The 21817-nt window shown below is 31.8% G+C and overlaps 1 protein-coding gene across 1 annotated transcript in view; it reads left to right on the top strand.

Annotated features, from left to right (window-relative positions):
* Positions 1-2963: 2963 nt before the first annotated feature.
* The window catches only part of LOC129919561 (mucin-17), a 270017-nt gene continuing 251163 nt past the window's right edge, over positions 2964-21817 (top strand). Inside the window, exons 1-2 of the mRNA XM_056000482.1 lie at positions 2964-5602; positions 11415-15205. Of these exons, the coding sequence (XP_055856457.1) occupies positions 3033-5602; positions 11415-15205 (6361 nt within the window). The 5' untranslated portion in view covers positions 2964-3032. The remainder of the gene's footprint in view (positions 5603-11414; positions 15206-21817) is intronic.

The raw sequence follows: 21817 nt of genomic DNA, 5'->3' as shown, positions 1-21817 counted from the left end.
GCCGGTTTGAAAAGAATTTAATATCTCATATGAATAACAAGGAAGAGTGTAATATATGTTAAATAAGTGCAAAAAGAATGAATCAACGGTGTTTCGTTTTGCAGTATTTGTTTTTTTTTTATGTTAAGGATTTTGCTAAAACTTAGTCAAATATACTAGTGAATTTTTATAAAATTGTTGCCAAAAATCTTGAAAAAAAAAAAATCATTTTCGAGGAAATTGTAGAAGAAAGAGATAACAATGGTATATAGGTACCTACTAGAGATAGTGAAACTTTTATTTTCTTCAAAAAGGTTATAGAACAGAACTAAATATTAGCTTATACTGATTCCTTCATGTATATTATGCCCCATTTCCACCGACCCCTAAATCTAGATCTAGGTTGATTTATGAAAAATATCCTCCAAATCACGTGATTTATCATACAAATATAAAACTCCTCAAAATAAGATTTAGAATAAATCTCCACTAAATGCTGAAGGCACTCATTTTTTTTGACAACTTAAGAATAAAAATGTCAAAATTTGTTTCATAATTTTCTCACGGTTTCGCGAATTATACTTTTTGTGTTAAATAAATTAAATAGAGGTTTAAGACAGTGAAAGAATCAGTTTACATAACTGAAAATACACAATAAGTAGGATTTCTGTTCATCCAGGTATTGGAATTATGTACAATCTGATTTTTGTACATCTAATGCTGGTTAAAACACCATTTTGAATCTCCTTTCTTTAATCTAGATTTATGTTTGGTGGATATATAGACGTATAGCTTTAGGTGCTTTCATTAGCCGCTTCCTTTCGAGGTGATAGACGTAGTATAGTCTACTATTCTCATGAGAACATGATTTGAAGATCTAGTACTAAAATTTAAACATGATCTTCGTCTCGAGTAGATAAGAATGGGTATGATGTTGTTGTATTAGATTTGTACTCATAAGTAGTCTTCCACCGCCAAATGAACGCAGCTTATGGCCCCTATTGGGAGTGGTATGTCATGAGTAGATAATCTAGTACATTTACTATACTACTAAGCTACTCAAGCTCTTTTGCTCAAGTAGGTGGGAAGCATTCGTTCAAAATGCGTTACACAATTTCCAAAGAAAAGCGGAAATTATCGGTGCTTTCGTGAGAATTCAAAAAAAGTAAAGCAAAAGGTTTTACAAAACGATCCGAAAGCTATTTTATTTTGGCCTGTTTAAATTATGTTTTCTTCAACTCTATAGCTCTAAATTACTTTAATTACTAATTCGTATTAAATTTTCGTTTATAAGATTTTTAATGACTGAAATTTGAAGTCTCGCGGAAACAAAAATTGTTAACTAAATAAACCTTTTTAGGAAAGTGTTTAACAGTGTTTGATGCGTTTTTGAAGACCGTACAAAAAATAAGTAGTAAAAATGTTAATTTTGTGATTTCCTACTATCAAATTTACAAGAAAATGGTGCAAATTTCAAAGGATCTTTAAAGTGTTCTTGAAGTCAAAAATTTTTAAGAGTGAAGGGACTTCTTGAAATACAAAGTCATCATGAAGCAAATGTTCTTCAAGGCATGAAAAGACTTCGTGAATTAAAAAGTTCACATCGATCTTTAAAGGTATTTTGGTCCATGATGACTTTAAAAAAAAAAAAAACTTATCATTCGAAGCTTATAATATTCTTCAAAACTTTTCTTCAAGCCTTTTCATGAAGACTTTTTATTCAATGAAGTTTCATCATTCATTGAAGGCTTTGAAGTTCATGAAGGCATTCTATTTCACGAAGACTCATCATTTTTGAAGCCTTCATGAATACTTTTACTTTATTTTACTTAGGGCCAATTTTTCAATAGTCAGTTAAACAGTCAGTTAGTACTTATTCCTAAGGATAGAGAACAAATCAATTTTTCAACAGGCAGATATAGCTTATTCCTAAGAATAAAACTATCTGCTTCTTTCAGAAACGAATAAAAATTATTCTAGGGAATAATCTCAACAAAAATATTGTGTCAGTTGTCAAAGCTGTTTTGAAAGAATTTTGAAAAAAATACAGTGGAACACAAGAAAACAAAAACAATCATGAATAAAAATGACGTTTAATTTTAAATATTTTTGAATTTGACAATTTTTTTTGTTATTCTGTAGAATAAATTATTCTTGATTGAAAAATTCAATGTTTTTATCTGATTGTTTATGAGCCTAATAACTTCATTCATCGAACAGTTAACTGACTGTTTATTAGAAGCTTGAAAAATTGGCTCTTAGTCATATTCCTTATTTAAGCTCCTTTAAAAATGAAGACTTTTTATTTCACGAAGTCTTATCACATCTTGATTTTGAATCCTCTTAACATCTATTTCACGCAGTTCTATCAGCCTTAGAAGTCTCTTCTCTTAACTTTTTAGTTCACAAAGTCTCTCAATCACTCTTTGAAGCCTCGTGACTGCATGAAGACTATTTATTTCACGAAGTCTTATCTCTCATTGAAGTTAATTAACTTTTTTTCGAATTCTCATCACATATCGAAGTCTCTTCACTCCATTAAGACTTTTTAATTTACGAAGTCTCATCATTCTTTGAAGTGTTTAAACTTCATGAAGATTTTTTTCTCGAAGCACTTATTGAAGCTTCTTTTTTTGCATAAAGACTCTTTATTTTACGTTGTCTCATCACTAATTGAAGAATTTTTACTTCACAAGGACATTTTATTTCTTCAACTCTTATCACACTTTGAAAACTCTTGTACTAGAACTCTTTATTTTACAAGAAACATAAGGTACTTAAGCCTTTTAACTTCACATTTTGAATTCATATTTAAACCCAACTGTCAGCTGAATTTCTTCTAATCAAAATTCTCTCTATTTTTTAACTTCACATTTTGAATTCATATTTAAACCCAACTGTCAGCTGAATTTCTTCTAATCAAAATTCTCTCTATTTTTTGCAGTGCCACCTGTCACCGATGTAGACAAATACCATTTTAACCGAAGTCAAACACCATCAACAATAAAAAAAACTTTCGTTCAATTTATTGTTGACACAAACCACAATACAACATGGATGACTATATAACAGTGGTTGAAGTCGACGATCCGACATCTAACAAAGACACAAACCACCCAGGACACCATCAAGTAGTCAAACGTAATAACTCCATTCAAGATTCATCATTTATAACAGTTTTATCAATAAACGATGCGCCATCTTTGACACAAACCACATCTGTTATACATACAAATGCTGCAACCGATAACATTAATCGATTACATGAAAATAATAACAATAATAATAATAATATCGAATCTGATATCGAAACTGTGCTAGTTTATCGATTACCCGGTGAACGTTTGGGATTCGGTTTGAAATTCCAAGGAGGCACTCGGAGCAGTGAAAAAGTACAGCGTTTGTTTATACAATCCTGTGCCAAAGACAGCCCTGCTTCCCGGGTCGAATCAAGTTGGGGCAACCTCCGTGAAGGCGATGAAATTGTATCAATCGATGGCAAAGCCGTTTGTGAAATGACCCGCATCGATTGTGTGCGATGTTTAAAAGACAATGTTGCCATTAAGCTGGTTGTTCGAAATGGTTTCGGTCAATTGCCGACAGGGGGCGATGGTAGCGGTGAAGAAGAGTCTAGAAGTACAAAAATGAGTCCCCCACCTCCACCGCCAGTTCCACCAAGAAAACTCGTCAAACGGAGGCAGATTAAAGATGGCAAAGTTGCCAACACAGTTGATGAAAAGCCATTCACTCCACCACCAGATGCTGAATATTATATAAATCTCTTCTCTGATGAGAACAATCTGAAAGCTGCCGGCTCAGAAAGTGATGATACCGCTAGTACAATTTCAACAATATCCACTGTTATCGATAAATTTTCGATTAGTTCGAATTATTCATCCGAAACAGATCTGTCCAGCTTTTCCAGCATGAATGGAAATTCTGTAATGAATAAGGCCGACTTGGCAAAGGTCTTGAAACCTTTTACAATGCTCGAACAAGAATTTAAAATTGGTGAAGCTGCTGTCAAAAATGAAGATCCGGCAAAGAAGTTATCGACAGCTGCACCAGCGCCCCCTACAAACAACTACGAAAATATCGATTTAAAAGTTGAAAAGTTAAATGTTTATGAAAATGTCGAACTCAAGCCTAAAGATTCTACAGATGGAGTTGATAAAAATGGTATTCCAACTCCAAAGCCTAGACCTAGACAAACGGCCATAGTTGAACCGAAAAAGCGTTCGATAATTCCAACGCCGAGAAAGTTCAATGGAATGAAAATGGAAGTTCAGGAATCTGCCGAGTCTCCTGTAAAATCGGAAGATAACAAATTGATAACAAAGATCCCTAAAGCTATTGCAGCTGTCTTTGGATCATCTTCACCGAAAGGATCGGCAATGGAACGTTCAAAGACCGAAAGTGAACTCAAGTTGAATCAATATTCAAGGAGTACCTCTGATTTGAGGAAACAATGTGAACGATTCCTTGAGTCTGAGGTCAAGAGTTCCCAGGAAAATCTTGCTATCGAAAAGCCTTCTTCGGAAGATGGAAAAACTGGGAAATCTAAAATTCCCATTGTACTGTCTTCAAGAAAGTCGTTAGAAATGGAATCTCCACCTAAAATCGAGACTATTCTTATTAAACCACGAACAATGGTCCAGAAACAAAAGTCAGAAACCGATCTTAAGCTGACTTCATATCGTCCTAAAGATCAACGTCCCACAAACCTGCCTATTTTAAAGGCTACAAGCCCGGTGAAGCCCTCCCTTCAGCGATCGAATTCGGCAGATTCCAAGGCGAGAGAAAGTCCATTGCTTTTGAAATCTCCCGAAAGGACTTTGATTCCAGTTTTGAATCAATCCCCGACTTCCGAGGCAGGTTCTCCAACCAAAGTTAAGGGACCTAAGCCCAAGCCTCCAGAGAGGGTACAATCTTTAGCAAAGACACAAATTCCGAAGCTTCATCAAGCTGGAAGTCCAGTAACCTCTTTAAGTAATACCACTCAATTAATTGTCAATAATCTTGAACCCACCATGATTCCCGTGACTCCGCCCACACCGACAATGCAGACTTTTAAACAATCACCTTCACCTCCACTGAAGACAGCTTCACCACCACAAAATCGTGAAATCAAGTTCAAAATTCAAACTTACGAAAGTAGTCAGTTGGAAAAGGAGAAAAATCCTTTTACCGATGTGAATGGCAATGAGGAATCAGTTATGCCAAGTTTGTTTGATTTGGTACGAAAAAATAGTCCCTCAAGTCAAAGGAAAGAAGAAGAACCATCATCACCACAAAAAATTATTGAGAATTCAAAAAACTACGAGAAGAACCCGGAAAGCCCGGTTATAGTAAAAAAGTGTATTAAAATTTCGGCGGAACAGCAACAAGCTGATACTTATTATTCGTCAAGTTCAAGTGGAAGTAGTGATGATGACGATGAATGTGGAGATGAGAAGGAATATGAAATAGAAGATGGAGAGAAATTGGGACCTCCTGAGTTGGTAAATGGGCCGGGGCCATCAGAGGCTTATTTCAATATGTATTGGCATTCGAATATGCTGCCGACTATTGGAGAGGTGGAGGAGGAATTTTCTTCGTTGGAATTACAACAAGTTTCGAATGGGTGAGTTTTAGTTTTTTTTTTTTTTTTGTTCAAAAATGTTATTTCAATTTTTAACCAATGATAACTCTATAAAGCCTGTTTTTACATTTTTATTAAGTTAAGGCAACGAAGCCATACAAAAAAAAATCACCGAAATTAGTGAATTCGAAAACAATTTCAATTAACTTTTTTTTTTGTTCATTCATCTAGGCTAGGTGATTTATTTATGAAATAATTGTAGGGTTTTATAATTTAAATGGTGAAGCCAAATATGCTGAAGAATGTTTAAATTTCCACGCAGATAGAATTTACCCTTAAAGTCAGTGTATATAAATACACCCCGAATCGATTGATTGTTTTCGAATTTATTTGAACATTTATTTTTCGTTAAGTCGTTTATTTTACTCCATAAAGGTCCGTAGTTTTTGGAAATCTTCGTAAAATATCATCGACTTTTTTCTAAAAATAATTTATTTTCGAGACGGATTAAACTATGAATATTTTCAAAGCTTTAGTGTGTAAAAATCAACATTGATTTTCTTTAATAAAAAGAATTTTTTATTTTTACAAACTCAGAAGTTGCTCAGTCCTATTTGTTTCAAAAGTAAAAATTAACAAAAAAAAAAAAAAAAATGCTTGTCTTAATCATAAGACCTAAAGTGTTTATATACCTACCTAAATTTAAATAAACTTTGATATAACCAATTATAATAACACCGTGTTGATACAAGTTGAATGAATTTTTGTTATCAGTATTGTTTGTTGTGGAATTTAATTAATAAATAAGCCAAACCAGATAAAGTTGATTATGCATTTTTTTTAATTTAAATTAAATGCTCCTTGAACAAATTTTGTCTGTTTTGGATTCCTAAAGGGCTTAAAAATTAAAAAAAAAATCTCAAAAAAAAAAAAAAAAAAATAGGACCGTAAAATTTTAACAACTTGTTACTGATAAGTGATAACGCTTTAACCGGAATTATTTTCCAATTTTTTTTTAAGTAATATTTTGAAATAAACATTAGTTAAGTATAATAAAATACTTGTCAACTTTTTCTCAATTAGTAGGTCTTATAAAAATTCTTAGGCACAGGTTTTACATAATTCTTCAAGTTGGTGTAGGTACCTATTAAATTAAAAAAAAAAATGAAGATCTGTAAAAGCCAAAAAAATACAGGAAAGTCTTTAGCAACAAATTTTTCAGACTATGTACAACAGTAGGGTAGAAGGGGGAGCATTTGCCAGTGGGGTACCTTTGCCAGTCCAGGTTTTTTTCCAAACCAACAGAATATTAAATACCGAAAAATCATTTTCTGTTGCACATTTATGATTGAAAACTTTGCACAAAGTTTGACAGCTTTTGGCTGGACACGAAAAAAATTAAACGCTTGTGTTAGTTTTTTGATGTTGAGAACCAAAATATGAAGGAACATAACCGTCGTAAATTGTAGGTATTTGTCGTGTTAAATTACTTTTTGATACAAATATCTTTTCAAAATTATGTGTACTATGCTGTGTAGAAGCGATTTTTTTACTGTTTAACTTATAAAAAAGTTATAAGTAAATTTTTGAAAGATTAGCTTGTGGGGTGCATTTGCCATTCGTTTTTGGGTTGGTTTTGCTCTGGCAAATGCACCCCATGGGGTACATTTCCCAGAAGCAAGCTTCCTCAAACGAGGATGGCAGAATCCTTTAAAATCAGTCCCTTCTTCGTATTTTCAGCTAAAAAGAAGTTTTGTTTATGATTATTGGTTTTTATTTGTATTAACTTTGATATTTAGGTAACTGGCAATCCTTCCCCACCCCCGTGGCAAAGCCTCCCACCTGGGGAGGCTTTGCCACATCACTTTTCATTTTTTTGAATAAATTATTAAAAATAGAAATAATTAATATATCAAGATGAAAAAAATATTTAAGTGAAGATAATAAAGTCAATAATAATATCAGATATAAAAAAATTAAAAGAAACGTAAAAACCTTGCGTTAAGTCAATTTTCCTAAATCCTGGCAAATCCTCCCCCTTCTACCCTACATACATGAGCAACATGTAAAAAAAGTTTTTTTTTCGATTTCGATTTGAAGAAATACTTGTACTTTAGAAAATATCTAAGCTCCAACTTTTAAAATATTGGACCGATTTTAACGAAAATTTTTTTACGAAAACGTTTTAATATCCCTAAATTTAGAAAAAATAAAAAAAAAACATATTTGGAAACAAAATTCAAAAAAAAAAAAAAATATATTTTTAAAATCGTTATTAACAGTATTTCCCAACAACTATTTTCTTGTTTCTGTCATTCTCATAAACAACTTCTTTTTGATTTTTAAAAAAAGTTTATTTTTTTTTTTTTTGAAAAATCAATTTTATTAAAATGGATGATGACTGAATTTCATTGGAACTTTTTTTTCATATCGTCGCCCTAGTATTGGAGTGCCGTATACGCCAAATTGCATTTTTTGAACTAGGTATGCAGTCGTATGTTTTCGAAGTTGCTCTTTTCAAATCTGCTATCCGTTTTTTTTCTATCTTTTTTCGTTGCCGAGATATTCACTATTGTTTTGACAAAAACAAGAAATTTTGGCATTTACGTCAAATTTTTCATGCAATGCAAGAAAATTTTGAGAATTGTTTTGACGTACGTTATGTTTTTTTTTGACGTACGTGTATATGAATAAAATAAACTTCTGATTTTCATGGCGTAAACGGCAAACTCATTTTGGACAAAAATTTAAATATTTTGAAAACTAAACGAATTGCAGATGTCCAATAACATGTACATAAAAGACACATTTTAATTATATATCATACTAAAATATCAAAAAATACTAGCGGTTAGTTCTTTCGCAATTATCTTCCGAACATTTAAATGCGATTTCCCAAAAATGTAAAAATGGCGTATTACGGCACTTCAATACTAGGGCGACGATATGTCAAATAATATTTTAATTTTAATGGCATACCAAATTTTTGTTTGAAAAATGTTTAAAAAAAAATTAAAAAAAAAAACTATTTAAAAAACCGCTCAAATGATTTTCAAAAAAATTCTGAAAATTGTCTGTTGCACAAGAAATTAAATGGCATACTTTATTTTGGAGTCAAAACCATTTATGGATATATTTTTTTAAGTTGAATTCACATTTTATGACATATTTTCAGTTTTTTTTTTTTTAATTTTTTATTCTTAAAAAAATATTTTATGAATTTTTGAAAAGCTTTAATATTCCAAGCAACTTTTAGCATTAGCGCAGGTACGAGGAAAAAAATTAATAAATCAAATTGCATTTTGCTTATATGTACGTTTAAATAATTTAAAAACTTTTTATATTTTTTTTTTATATTTCTAATAGAATTAATACTTAAATTTGTTTAAAAGTATTCTAATAAATATTTTTTTTTGCCATAAGAGCAACTTCGTTCGACATATCGTGCATTTTTTATTTTAAAATTAAATTTTTGACACTAAATAAGTCGCTGGCTGAGAATTATAGGGTTGTATGTCAACTCACCTTAGTTTTGAGAAAATCGATTTCAAAGTTTTTTAAGGCTGGTTTTTGGATAAAATAGTTACATAGCAGTAAAGTATTGATGCAATCTTATAAAGGACCCTAAAAAAATCATAAAACCATGAAAAAAACATTAATTTCACCACAAAAAAGGATTCTATGAGCATTTTTAAAAAATGACATAGAACCTTTTTATGAAAAAATTTGTAAAAAAATTTGAAAAAGGTTCTATGTTCAGCATAGAACCTTATAGTTATAAAGAGCTTACATGCAATAAATTCATTTTATATGAAAAAAAGTGACTTCATCGTGAAATAGGCTTTGATTTAATTTAATTTTATTCAAGTTTTGCACAAAACAGTCAAAATCTATTTTAAATAACAGAACAAAATACCACAAATCACGTTGTTCCATTTATAGAAAACAACAATTCCTACTTTTGTTGAATTAGGTACACAGAAAAAAGACATGCTAAAAACATTTAGAATTTGTATTAAATCAATCGGATTTTTGCATGCTTTTTTTGCCAGAAAGACAGTCGTCTTAAAACAATCATCTACGGTACAAAATGTATGCCAAAAAGTTTGTTTAATCTTTTTATTTTAATAAGTACATAAAATTAATGAAAAATCATTTCAATCTTAGCAGGTATCTACACTTAAATTTTCTTAAGAAGAAAATTTTTATTAAAATGAAGTTCACTTTGATTTTAAAAATGTTTAAACAAATTTTACTTATTTTTATTAGAAATCTTATTAATTTAAGAGGATTGGATTTTAGAGGAGTATCATCTTGATTCTAAGTTGCTTATTTGTCTCCATGTATAACGTAAGTAAATTTGCTTCAAGTTAGAAAAAAGTTTTATTCGATGAAACTTTTAATAGAAATAAACTAATATAATTGCAAAGATGAATAACGTAAGAGTAAAATCTTGACCTTTGAAAACAAAAAATACTGAATTTTCCAAATACCACTAAAAATTAGTTAATTTTTTGTTTTTTTGGGTACTAAGGTGACTTCTTTTATTTAAAGTTAAGGAATCTAAGTGTTTCTTTAACTTTTGGTTTATTAATACGAACTATGAAATTCCCAACCTCGATTATGAAAAAAAAGTTTTCAAAAAATCACTTCCAATTCTTGGCACACAAAGAACATTATTTTAATTTAATTATGATGTAAGAATATCTAGGTTATGAATGATTGCAAAAGTTAAGGTTGGGTAGTACAAATTTTTTGGTTTAAAGAGTACAGAACGAGATACAAAAATTCTTTGCTGCTAAGCAAAAGCCCGTCCGCTAACTTGATAGTCGATAGTTGATAGTCAAAAACGACGAATTATGGAGCAAAAACGTCGTTTTTGACTGTCATTTATTGACTATCAAGTTAGCCGACTCCATCCCTGTTGTTCAATACCAGCAAAAACATCAAAAGATCTTTTATTTTTACTTTAGTTAGAAAAAAGATCATTTCCATAAGATTTCATTTTGAAAAATTTGCGTAAAAAAGTTCTATGTAACTTAAATCAATGTATTTTTTTGTTTGAAAAAATCAGTAAAAAGGTTCTATGTTACAATGTGCCGTCGCCATTAATTTTTTTCTAATTTTTTTTTAAATTTTATCTAAAAGCCGTTGAAATTACGAAAATTTTGGTGTATAAAACTCATTTTTTGTATTTTGTATGAAATACACCCTTATAATTCTCAGCCAGCGAAGTATCAAAAATTTTATTTGAATGTTAGTTTCCATTCTAGTTTTTTGATGGTGTTCTTATATTAGATTAAATAAACTAGAAACACTGAAAAAAATAGTCAACGTCAGTGGAAAGGTTGTTCATTATACACCACAATTTTTTTTTTTGAAAAAGTAAATAAATTTGTTTGTTAATGAAAGTAAAATAAATTCTGCCATTCAGGACATTTAACCAGAATGTTATGTATAAATTTTCGCAAAAAACGGCAACGCCAAACTTCTACTTGCGAAAATCTCATTTTTTGCGGAAGGCAAAAGGTGAAGTAATTTTTCGACTTAATTTAAAATAAAAAAATTTAAAAATAAAAAATTGTGGTTTTTGATATTTTTTAATTTCAATTTTAAAGCCCTTATTCTACATACGTAGCTATTCTGATTTGAAATTGAAAAACATTGAACTATTTTGTGTATCAATTTTCTTAAGTGGAAATACTATTTAAAAAGACCTTGAATATAATTCATGAATCAAAATTTGAAAGTAATTTTAAAGTTTTAATTAGAACCTATAGAACTTTATTTTTAAAAGTAAATCACTTGAACTTTTTTAAAACAAAATTTTTTTTTTTATCTTTCTAATTTTCAGACCCATTGTGATTGTTAACGATGTCATTCAAAACCATCAACAACCAAAACAACAACAACAACTACAATCACAATCACAACATCATCAACAAGAGAATTTAAACAAACAAAAGAAACCCCCATCTGCGGCTGAGATAACAACTAATTTCATTCAAGCTGAAGTAATAAATGTCACAAAAAATGATAATGATAACAATCCGAAGTCTATTTCCTCGGCTGCTATCATCACATTGCCTAAGAGTAACGCTGTTTTAACTTCCAATACCAGTCATAACAAGAGTAGTGATAGTAAAACAACCCCTGCCTCTGTTAACGATATTAAACAACAACAAAAAACCAACACTGACAGTGAAAATGCAGGTGATAAGATAACTGATATTGATTTGTCGACAGCAACAATTCCCCAAGTTAAAGAATGTGATTCGAATAAAACAAATGGCAAAATTAAAATCGACGACACGAATGTCATTGAAACAACCAGCAATTCTCTTATCACTGAAAAATCCCACCCACCACAGGTAAACGTCGCAAATTCTACTGATAACGAAATTAGTACTCGTGATAGTTCCGTAAGCAAAGGTGTTTCGGAAGAGCTATTGACACCATCGTCGTCGCCGGAAGTTAAACCAATCGAAATGAATCAAAGTGAAGACAGTCAAGTTTTAGTTGGACGAACTATTACAAAAACTGTCAAAACGATAACAACTCAAAAAACTGTAAAATCAAGTAAAAAGATTGAAAGTTTTGAACAAATTGATGGAAATAATCCAGAAACTCCACAAATAAGTCTTATCAATAAAAGTGAATCAAATGAAGAAGTTAGTAGTTCTGTTAAAAAAGTTGAAGAAGTTAAAATTCCTGCTGATTTAGTTAAAGAAAAAATCACAAAAGTTGCAGAAATGGAAGAAACTTTTAAAAGTGATAAAATAGCCAGTACACAAACCATTGAAAGAAAGGACGATAAAGAACATATTCATCAATCAGTTGAATGTCAATCTGAACAAGCTGCTATTAAGGCTACAATAAAGGAAACTTCTGAGGAACCGAAGAATCTACCGAAAGATGGAATAACCGTCACAGTAAAAACTGAGACGAGACTTATTGAAATGGGCAAAGGTGGTGATGATGATAAGTCCGATGATAGGCAAAGTATTGTTACTGGTATTTTGAGTTTATCAGAAAGCGGAATTAGAACGAAACAAAATTCCAATCAAATTGAGGTTGTTGAATGTAAACATGAGAAGCAAGAAGGCTTTGCTGAAATCAACTTGGTCAGGGATCTGAAGAAGAAGGAAGGAGTTAGTACTGAGAACCGAAAGTCGTTGGAAGGTGAAAAAGTGACCAAGAAACCTGATGAAGAAGTGAAAGAAGTTCCAATACTTGAAAAGACAGTTGAAGAAATCTTGGAAACAGTGAATAAAGATTTGGTGAAGGAAGAAGTTCAACAGAAAGTTGAAGAACCAACAAAAACAATAGATGAAGACTTTCAAAAACCATTGGAAACTATCGAAAAAGTTGAGAACGAAATAGTTTTTGAAAAATGTAAACTGAAAGATAAAATTTCTAACACTATTGAAAGCATTTCGAAAATCGTAGAAGATGAGAAATCACTTCCGAAGATCGACAGTCAATCAGCAGTACCAGTTGAACAAGTTGAGAATACTATTACTTTCGAGAAATGTAAGGTAAAGGCTAAGGAAGCTCCTAAACCTGCAGCTAGAACTAAATCTATTTCCAACTCAGAGTCTGCTGATGAATCAACAGTGAAGTCTCATGAAATCACGGAAAAAACTGGTACTACTGAAACAAAAGAAGAAGTTGTGAAATCACTTCCGAAGGTTATCAGTGAACCGGCAGAAATTATCAAAAAAGTTGAAGAAGTTATTACTTTCGAGAAATGTAAAATCAAGACTAAAGATCCGATAGAAACAGCAATTGAAACCTCTTCAGAAACTCCACAGCCAGCTAAAAGAACTAAAACTCTTTCCAGTTCTGATACTGGTGCTGTGCCAAAAGTTAAGTCTTTCGAAGTTATTAAAGAAGCAGCTAAGAAACCTAATGAAATTGAGAAACCAATTTTAGAAGTTCAAGTTAATGTTTTGGACAAAAATCTGCTATTTTCAGAAGTTGAATCAGCTGCTGAATCTCAGAGTGTTATATTGGAGGAATATATTTCTACAGTCTTGGCATCTTCTGAAATTGATACTATTTTAGATAAAAAAGAGCCAGTAGCAATCAAAGAAACTGTTGTAATTGAAGAAATTCAAACTGCACCAGATTTAGCAGAAAATGAATCTAAAGGTTTTGAAGAAATTTTCAATGATCCCGATCCAGCTCCGTTGTATGTTCTTCGGAAAAATATTATTCACTGTGATCCACCGAAACAGGATCAGAAAACAAGTAAATCAAGTTCAAAACTTACTACATCTTCAATATCAAGTGATCTTCCAAAAGATCAATCAAAAACTACTGAGAAAAAATCTGAGAAAATGGAAGAAATATCGACTGATCTTCCAAAAAGTGATAATATTATCTCCAAAACTGCTTCTTCGAAAGATCAGTTGAAACCACCTACGAAGAAAAAGGAAGAAGAATTACCTTCAGCTACCAACGAGATTCCAGAATCGGCTCCTGAACAAAGTCTTCAAACAACGACTCCTGTTAAAAACCCAGCAGTTTCCAACGATATTTCGAAGACTGCTCCAAAAGAAGATCTTCAGTCAATAACTTCTGTTAAAAACCATGAAGAAAAATTGCCTTCAGCTTCCAGCGATATTTTGAAGACTACTCCAGAAGAAGATCTGCAGTCAATTACTCCTCTTCAAAACCAGGATTCTGTTGCTAAATCAGTATCTGATGAAAAACTTTCACCTTCGATAACTGATACTCAGGTAAACATAATTTCTGAAGAGGTCGCTGAAGTCTTGCCTTTGCCTGTTCCCAGATCTTCAGCTGTGAAGAATAAATCAGATAAATCTGAAGCGAAGATCAGTAAAGAAACTTCAAAAACTGAAGAAATTGTACCACCAAAAGCTGAAGATGTTTTAAAAACTCAGAAAACAACTTCAACAACCACAAAAGGTCAAGTTTGCATGGAAGAAGAAAAAGCTGCAACATCAAAACCTGAATCTTCAAAAACTGAAAAGACTTTATCTTTGAAAAAATCTAAATCCGATGCTGAACAATCGTCCCAAGCTAAAGTCGAAGTAAGACCTCGTGAATTCACAGCCAAAGTCATCGACGTTATGAAGAAAACTCCAATTGATTCGAAGGACTCTCGAACAAAATCATTAAACAAGTCTTCATCACTTCCAACAGAAGCTCGTACCGAACCAAATGGATTAGAATGTAAAACAACAATGCCTACTTCGACTGCAGCTGTTGCTACTGTCAACACCAACACTGCCACTGTCATGGCCATATCATCAATGACAACTAAACCAAAACCAATGGAAAGAATAATCCTAGGTGTTGAACATAATCCAGACGATGGCAGTGGACATGCAAAATCTTTAAACGAATTTCAATCAAAAGTGAAAACAACTACAAAAACGACTACGAACAGTGAAAGTCAAGCTGGTCCAGAGGCGTCAAAGTCATCAACGTCAACAACAACAGGACTATCATCATCATCATCAACATTATTATTTGAATCAACATTAACACCGAAAACAACAACAACTAATACAACATCGGCATCATTAGTGAAGTCAACATCATCATCATCATCTGAATGTCCAGGTGATGTCAACGAGGAGAAAGGTTTATTAACCCACTGCGAGGACAAACAAGGTGAGTGATTTATTACAATTAAATGTGTATTTTTTTTTTAAATGCGAAAATGTGAAAATGTTTATTCAAATGTTCAACTACATGAAAATGGAAATGCGGGTCAGACATTGTCAGTGTTTAGTGGAGGATGTTCCCCCGCAAAGAAATATTGTGTTGATGACTGAATTCATTGAAGTTGAACTTATCTTAAATGGATATATAAACGAGTATTGTTTTAAGAAACACCTGAAGGTATTTAAAAAAACTTAAAGTTTGCACCAAAGAAGGGAGCACATTGCATTGTAATGAATAATACATATCGCCTTTCCATAATGTATTTCTGAAATGACATTTTTTTAGAACTTCGTTCCATAAAAAAAAAATTAAGAGCATTTGATGTGTCACGGAGGGCTACCGAATTAAAGTTTATTTAAAATAAACAATTTTTAATGACGTGTCGGAACAAAAAGTACAAAAAGTTACACATACACCAGAGTGACCCTTTCAGTTAACCCGAAAACAATCATGCAATTTAAATAATGAAACCAGTTGATCTTTGCTGATCATTTATTGGCACTGACTTTTGCACGGATGCACAGTGGGTCACCTCCCATACAAAGTGCGGTCAAAAATATAATGACCATTTTTTTTTTAATGAAACACCTGCATTATCATTTTATATGATTTATTATTGCAAAAAAATGCATCAAGTCAGTTTTTTAAAATTTTGGTTATTTTCAAGAAAAATAGAAAAAGGTAAAAAATTTTTTTTTTTTGAAAATATAAAAAAAAAATGGTTAATGCCGGAAATGGACCTGCCTGTCAGTCGAGCACTTTACCCTTACCCTCTAGTTCAGTCTTTTATAAAAATAATAGTGCCAAAAAGGAATTTTTTTAGTTTTACGTTGTAATTTTTTTTTCTCCGTGTATCGTCATTTAAAATCGTATTACTCGAAAAGGGGAAAAAGGGGAAAAAACGGCGCTATTATTTCTAAAGCTAGGACGGTATTCTTCATTTGAGAACTTAAATTGTAGAGGGCACTCGAAGGCAAACCAACTAAATCTCTAATTTAATGAAAATTGAGCTAAGTAAAAATGGTTAAAATTGCTTCGCTAACGAGCCCCATTACAATTAGCCTTAATGTTATTTAACAATATAATTTATGTTTTTAGAAAGTATTAACCTTCTCGTTTAATATCCATAACAATTTAATACTGTTCACAATTTTTAACACCCGCTATCAGTATCGCAAGTTCACACCTTATAACTGCAGCGATTAAAAAACTGTACCTCTTTTTATATACCGACTTTGAATGGCTATTAAGAAATGAAAAAAAGGGTAACCGTCAAATTTGTTTTTGGTTTTGGTTCGATGGGAGATTGTAGAACGTTGTTTAATCATTGGATTTAAAAAAATTGACATTTACTTTTTTTATTTTTGACCTATGGCGGGACCCACTTAGATCGGAGAGTAAAAACAGGTTGTGTTATTTGTTTTTACGAACTAATGTGCAAACAAATTAATAACATTGAAATTTTAAATACGATTTTGTAGTACCCATTATTTTTTGTTGAAATACCTAGGGTTTTGAACCCTGTTTTGTTTTTTTTTTTTTGAAACCCTGAAAATATGTTTTCTTAACCTCTTCAAGGATACTGACGATTATCTATTTCCTAGTTTTTTTTATGTTGGTATTTTTTCTTAATAATAGAAAATTAGATTCCATTTAAAATAATTGCGAAAAAATAAATTTTTCGACAATTTATTCTTAAAATAATCTTAAAGCTTCCAATAAAAATAAATTGTTTTAAAAATAAGAAAAATCACTGAAATTGTACGCTATAATAATTATTTTTTATAATTATTAAAAATTTTCAATTTAATAGTAGAAATATTTCCAAAGTTATTTCACTATTATAGTCATTAACACTTGAAAATAATACATATACATTAGGGTGGGTCAAAAAAATGGAAATTCGTTTTTTTGATTTGGTACTTCGAAAACTCGATTGATAGACACCTCTAGAATATACTCACCAAATATGAGCTCTTTATCTTAATGGGAAAGTCCTCCGCTTTTCAATTTTCCATTTTTACATCAAGCTTCTACCAAAAAAAAAAATATTTTTTTTATTAATTGACTTTTTAGCCAATTTTTTTTACATATTCTTGTAGAAAATTGAACGCTCTACAAAAAAGGTTAAATACACTTTTTTTAATTATCTAACCGTTTAGTAGATATTTGAGGTCCAAAAATCGAGAAAATCTTTAAAATTCGTTTTTTGTTCTTAATTTTGTAACAAATTGAAAAATTATAATAATCAAACGCGCATGACATATTCTTGTAGGAAACAGATTGCTCCACAAAAAAAGTCTTAATAATTTTTTTCAATAATCTAACCATTCTAAAGATATTCGAGGTCAAAGTTAAAAAAAAATATGAAAACATTTTTTATTTTTCAAAATTTTCTAATTCACTGAAAATTCAATATTTTCAAATTAACAAGATGTTTTCTTGTAGGGACTTAAACGTTCTATAAAAAGTTCCTTGGCAGCAAATTAATTGCTGCCAAGATTTTTAAAAAAACGGCTCTAACGATTTTGAAAAGTTTTTTTTTTTCTAAAAATGCACCTTTATATATCAAATAAAACTGCATACTTGTTTTGGAGGGCAATTTGATTTAAAATTTAGTTTTATTTTTTTTTAAACGAATTTTATGTTTTTTTTACCTGACATTTCCCAAATTTATATATATATAAAGTCTTAAAAATTTAAGCAAAAGCAAGTTCCTGCATTTTTTTTTATTAAAAAACCCAATTTTGGCAAAATCCTTTCAATATAAGAACTTCGAGTTTAAAAAATTATTTGTTTTAAGACTTTTCATTGGATTTATCGTTTCTTAAATGAAAAAAAGAGTGTGTGTACATGTACACGCGACTGAAGTTATACTTCTCATTCAGTATATATAAATGAATTTCATTTGATATTTTTAATTTCTATTATTAAATTAATTAATCCACACTTCGTTTTTTACATTTTTATCAAATGAACAATAAATTAATTCTTTCATCCTCCTTGCGTCCATGTAGTTTTCAATATAATCTGTGAAATTTACTCATGTTGTGCGGTTCAGAACGTACGGTATATGCTTAACGAAAGTAAACAAATTGCGCATAAAATATGCTATATGGTAATTTTATGAGGATTGTGTGTGCTTCAGCACTAGTAGTAGCAATATGCAACTTGCAGGGTTGCTAAAAAGCTCAAAAGTGAGCTCAGCTCAGCTCGCAGCTCAGCTCAAATTTTGAGCTAGCTCACTTTTGAGCTATGTACCATAGCTCAGCTCATTTGAGCTAAGCTGAAAGTGAGCTGAGCTGATGGTTGAGCTGAGCTGTTGGGTGAGCTGAGCTGTTGGGTGAGCTAAGGTAAAGTGAGCTGAGCTGAGCTGTGATGGGTGATAGGATACATTGCTTTTTATTTGGAAAGTATAATGAAATATGAAGATATTTTAAACTTTGATATAACACCATAGCTTAAGATGTTTGGTTCTAATTATTAATGGAATTATTTTAACACATAGATATTTTTATAAATAAGACAGATAATTTTTCGTGATCTTTTCTCTTGGTGTTTTTGATAATAAATATATTTCTATTTTTTTAGTAAAATATTTCTATTTTTATCATAAAAAAAAAATTCCGGTACAATCCGGTTTTTCGACTTTTTTCAAAATTCCGAGAAAATCGGTTTTAAAGTTGGGGTAAATTTTTTTTTTTCGAAAAATCCCCGAATCTTTAAACGCTCCTGGAAGCTAAACCGCTTTAGAGCAATTTTTGGGAGTGATGCCAAATGATAGCTTGTGTCATGGGCCTACGCTTAGCACATTATCAGATTTTTAAAAAATCGTCTTCCATGTTAAACCGCCACATCATGCCTATTTTATCAGAATCGTGCCTAATTTTTTTTTTACTTTTAAGTTCTCCCGGTTTGAGAACGCGTGGACCTACAGGGATGAGAGTTGTACCCAAATGTAGGTTAAAGTCCCCGCTACCTTTTCTCATCAAAAAATTTTATTTTCATTTTCTTCAAAATTCCGCTATATAGGCGTTGGAACGCTTTGATCTAGAGACAGGGCAGTGGTACCATATGAAAGCTTATATTCTCAGCTAGCCGATAGTGGTATAATCCGGTTTTTCGATTTTTTTCAAAATTCCGAGAAAATCGCCTTTGAAAGTTGGGGCAAAATTTTTTTTCGAAAAATCCCCGAATCTTTGAACGCTCCTAGAAGCTAAACCGCTTGAGAGCAATTTTTGGGAGTGATGCCAAATGATAGCTTGTGTCATGGGCCTACGCTTTGCACATTGTCAGATTTTTAAAAAATCGCCTTCCATGTTAAACCGCCACATCATGCCTATTTTTTCAGAATCGTGCCTATTTTTTTTTTACTTTTAAGTTTTCCCGGTTTGAGAACGCGTGGACCTACAGGGATGGGAATTGTACCCAAATGTAGGTTAAAGTCCCCGCTACCTTTTCTCATCAAAAAATTTTATTTTCATTTTCTTCAAAATTCCGCTATATAGGCGTTGGAACGCTTTGATCTAGAGACAGGGGAGTGGTACCATATGAAAGCTTATATTCTCAGCTAGCCGATAGTGGTATAATCCGGTTTTTCGATTTTTTTCAAAATTCCGAGAAAATCGCCTTTGAAAGTTGGGGCAAAATTTTTTTTCGAAAAATCCCCGAATCTTTGAACGCTCCTAGAAGCTAAACCGCTTGAGAGCAATTTTTGGGAGTGATGCCAAATGATAGCTTGTGTCATGGGCCTACGCTTAGCACATTATCAGATTTTTAAAAAATCGTCTTCCATGTTAAACCGCCACATCATGCCTATTTTATCAGAATCGTGCCTAATTTTTTTTTTACTTTTAAGTTCTCCCGGTTTGAGAACGCGTGGACCTACAGGGATGAGAGTTGTACCCAAATGTAGGTTAGAGTCCCTGCTACCTTTTGGCATCAAAAAAATTTTTTTCATTTTTTTCAAAATTCCGAGATATAGGCGTTGGAAGTTGGGGCGCTCATTTTCAGCTCAGCTCACTTTCAGCTCAGCTCAAATGAGTTAAGCTAGCTCAAATTTGAGCTGAGCTGTCAGCTGAGCTGAAATGTGAGCTTTTTGCAACCCTGGCAACTCACCACATAGAAATTACCACATGCAACTTGCCACATGCAACTTGCCACATGCAACTTGCCACATGTAACTTGCCACATGCAACTTGCCACACGCAACTTGCCACATGCAACTTGCCACACGCAACTTGCCGCATGCAACTTGCCACATACAACTTGCCACATGCAACTTGCCACATGAAACATGTAACTTGCAACGTGTTGTGTGTTTTATGTTTGCCGTACTGCGGCGTACTGCATTTTTAAATACTAAAGTACTGCCTACTCTAAAGGTGAAACGACAGCCCTGCTACCCAGGGTGATCGCGTCATAATCCCTTTGACATTCTTGTCAAAAAGTAAATTTTCATACCCACCCTCCCATAAGAAGTATAACTTCAAAAAGAAACAGAAACATTTTGTTTGAAAATTTGTCGTACCATGTATTTAAGCCATTTTTAATGAAGATGTTTTTGCGTAATTTTATAAATCTGTCATATATTAAAAAGAGGTTATATTATTCAAGTCTTAATGATTAATTTTCAAACTAAACAGTCACTGTGACGTATACGTAACATTATTTATCTATTGAAAAACCAAAATTTATGAATCTAGTTGATGTATTTTAAACAATTAAAACTTTGCATACAAATCCAATTAAATCATTTAGATAAAAATTGCGTATTTATACGTTTGAAGAAATTCAACACTTGTTCCTTTCAACTCTTCTCCTCGTTTTGCAGTGTATTCAACATTTTTAACTTATTATTGTCAATTTTAATTCATTTTTATCTACACCCTATTTCAGCCCAACTTTGTCATATTTCATCACCTTTCATGCTATTCAAGTAAATTTCCATCAGCTTTTGAGTCATTATTCATAATGAAATACCTTTATCTTAATAAAACCCATTTCAAAGGGTTTTGAAAATGTCAAAACTTCTCTCAAAAGCATTTAAGTGCCCCATTTAACATAATCCAATAACTTTGCCACCTCTCAATTTATGTCAGCATAAAATCTCCTACTTGTGTGTGTATTTGCATTTGCAACTGTTTCTGATGGCATTAATCAAATTTCAACGCACATCAATCAAATATTAATCGGTCACCTCACATCGAATGCAAATTTTTGGTCATTCACTGGAATGAGATTTGATGTTTGATGGAGAACAGAGGACGTAAGAGAACAGCCCAAGGAGCACCTTAATCAGCATTAATTCTGTGATGGCAAAGGATATTTTGTACTCCTGATGAATATTAATATAATTATTCCATTAAATCACTACAACATGCTATTGATTATTTTCTGTGTGTGAGTGTGTAAGTGAATTGAAATTCCTATTTCTATTTCTGGGGAACTCGTACAACTCAATGAAAACAGTGTAAAGAACAACAACTATTACCACGAATCACATCACTTCATCCAAAACCCAGAGTCAGAGTCAAATTCACAGAGCCACATCCATCC

This window comes from Episyrphus balteatus, chromosome 4 (assembly GCF_945859705.1).
Source record: "Episyrphus balteatus chromosome 4, idEpiBalt1.1, whole genome shotgun sequence".
NCBI lineage: Eukaryota > Metazoa > Arthropoda > Insecta > Diptera > Syrphidae > Episyrphus > Episyrphus balteatus.
The sequence above is the reverse complement of the archived record's forward strand: the minus strand, read 5'-3'. Positions and strand labels throughout refer to the sequence as shown.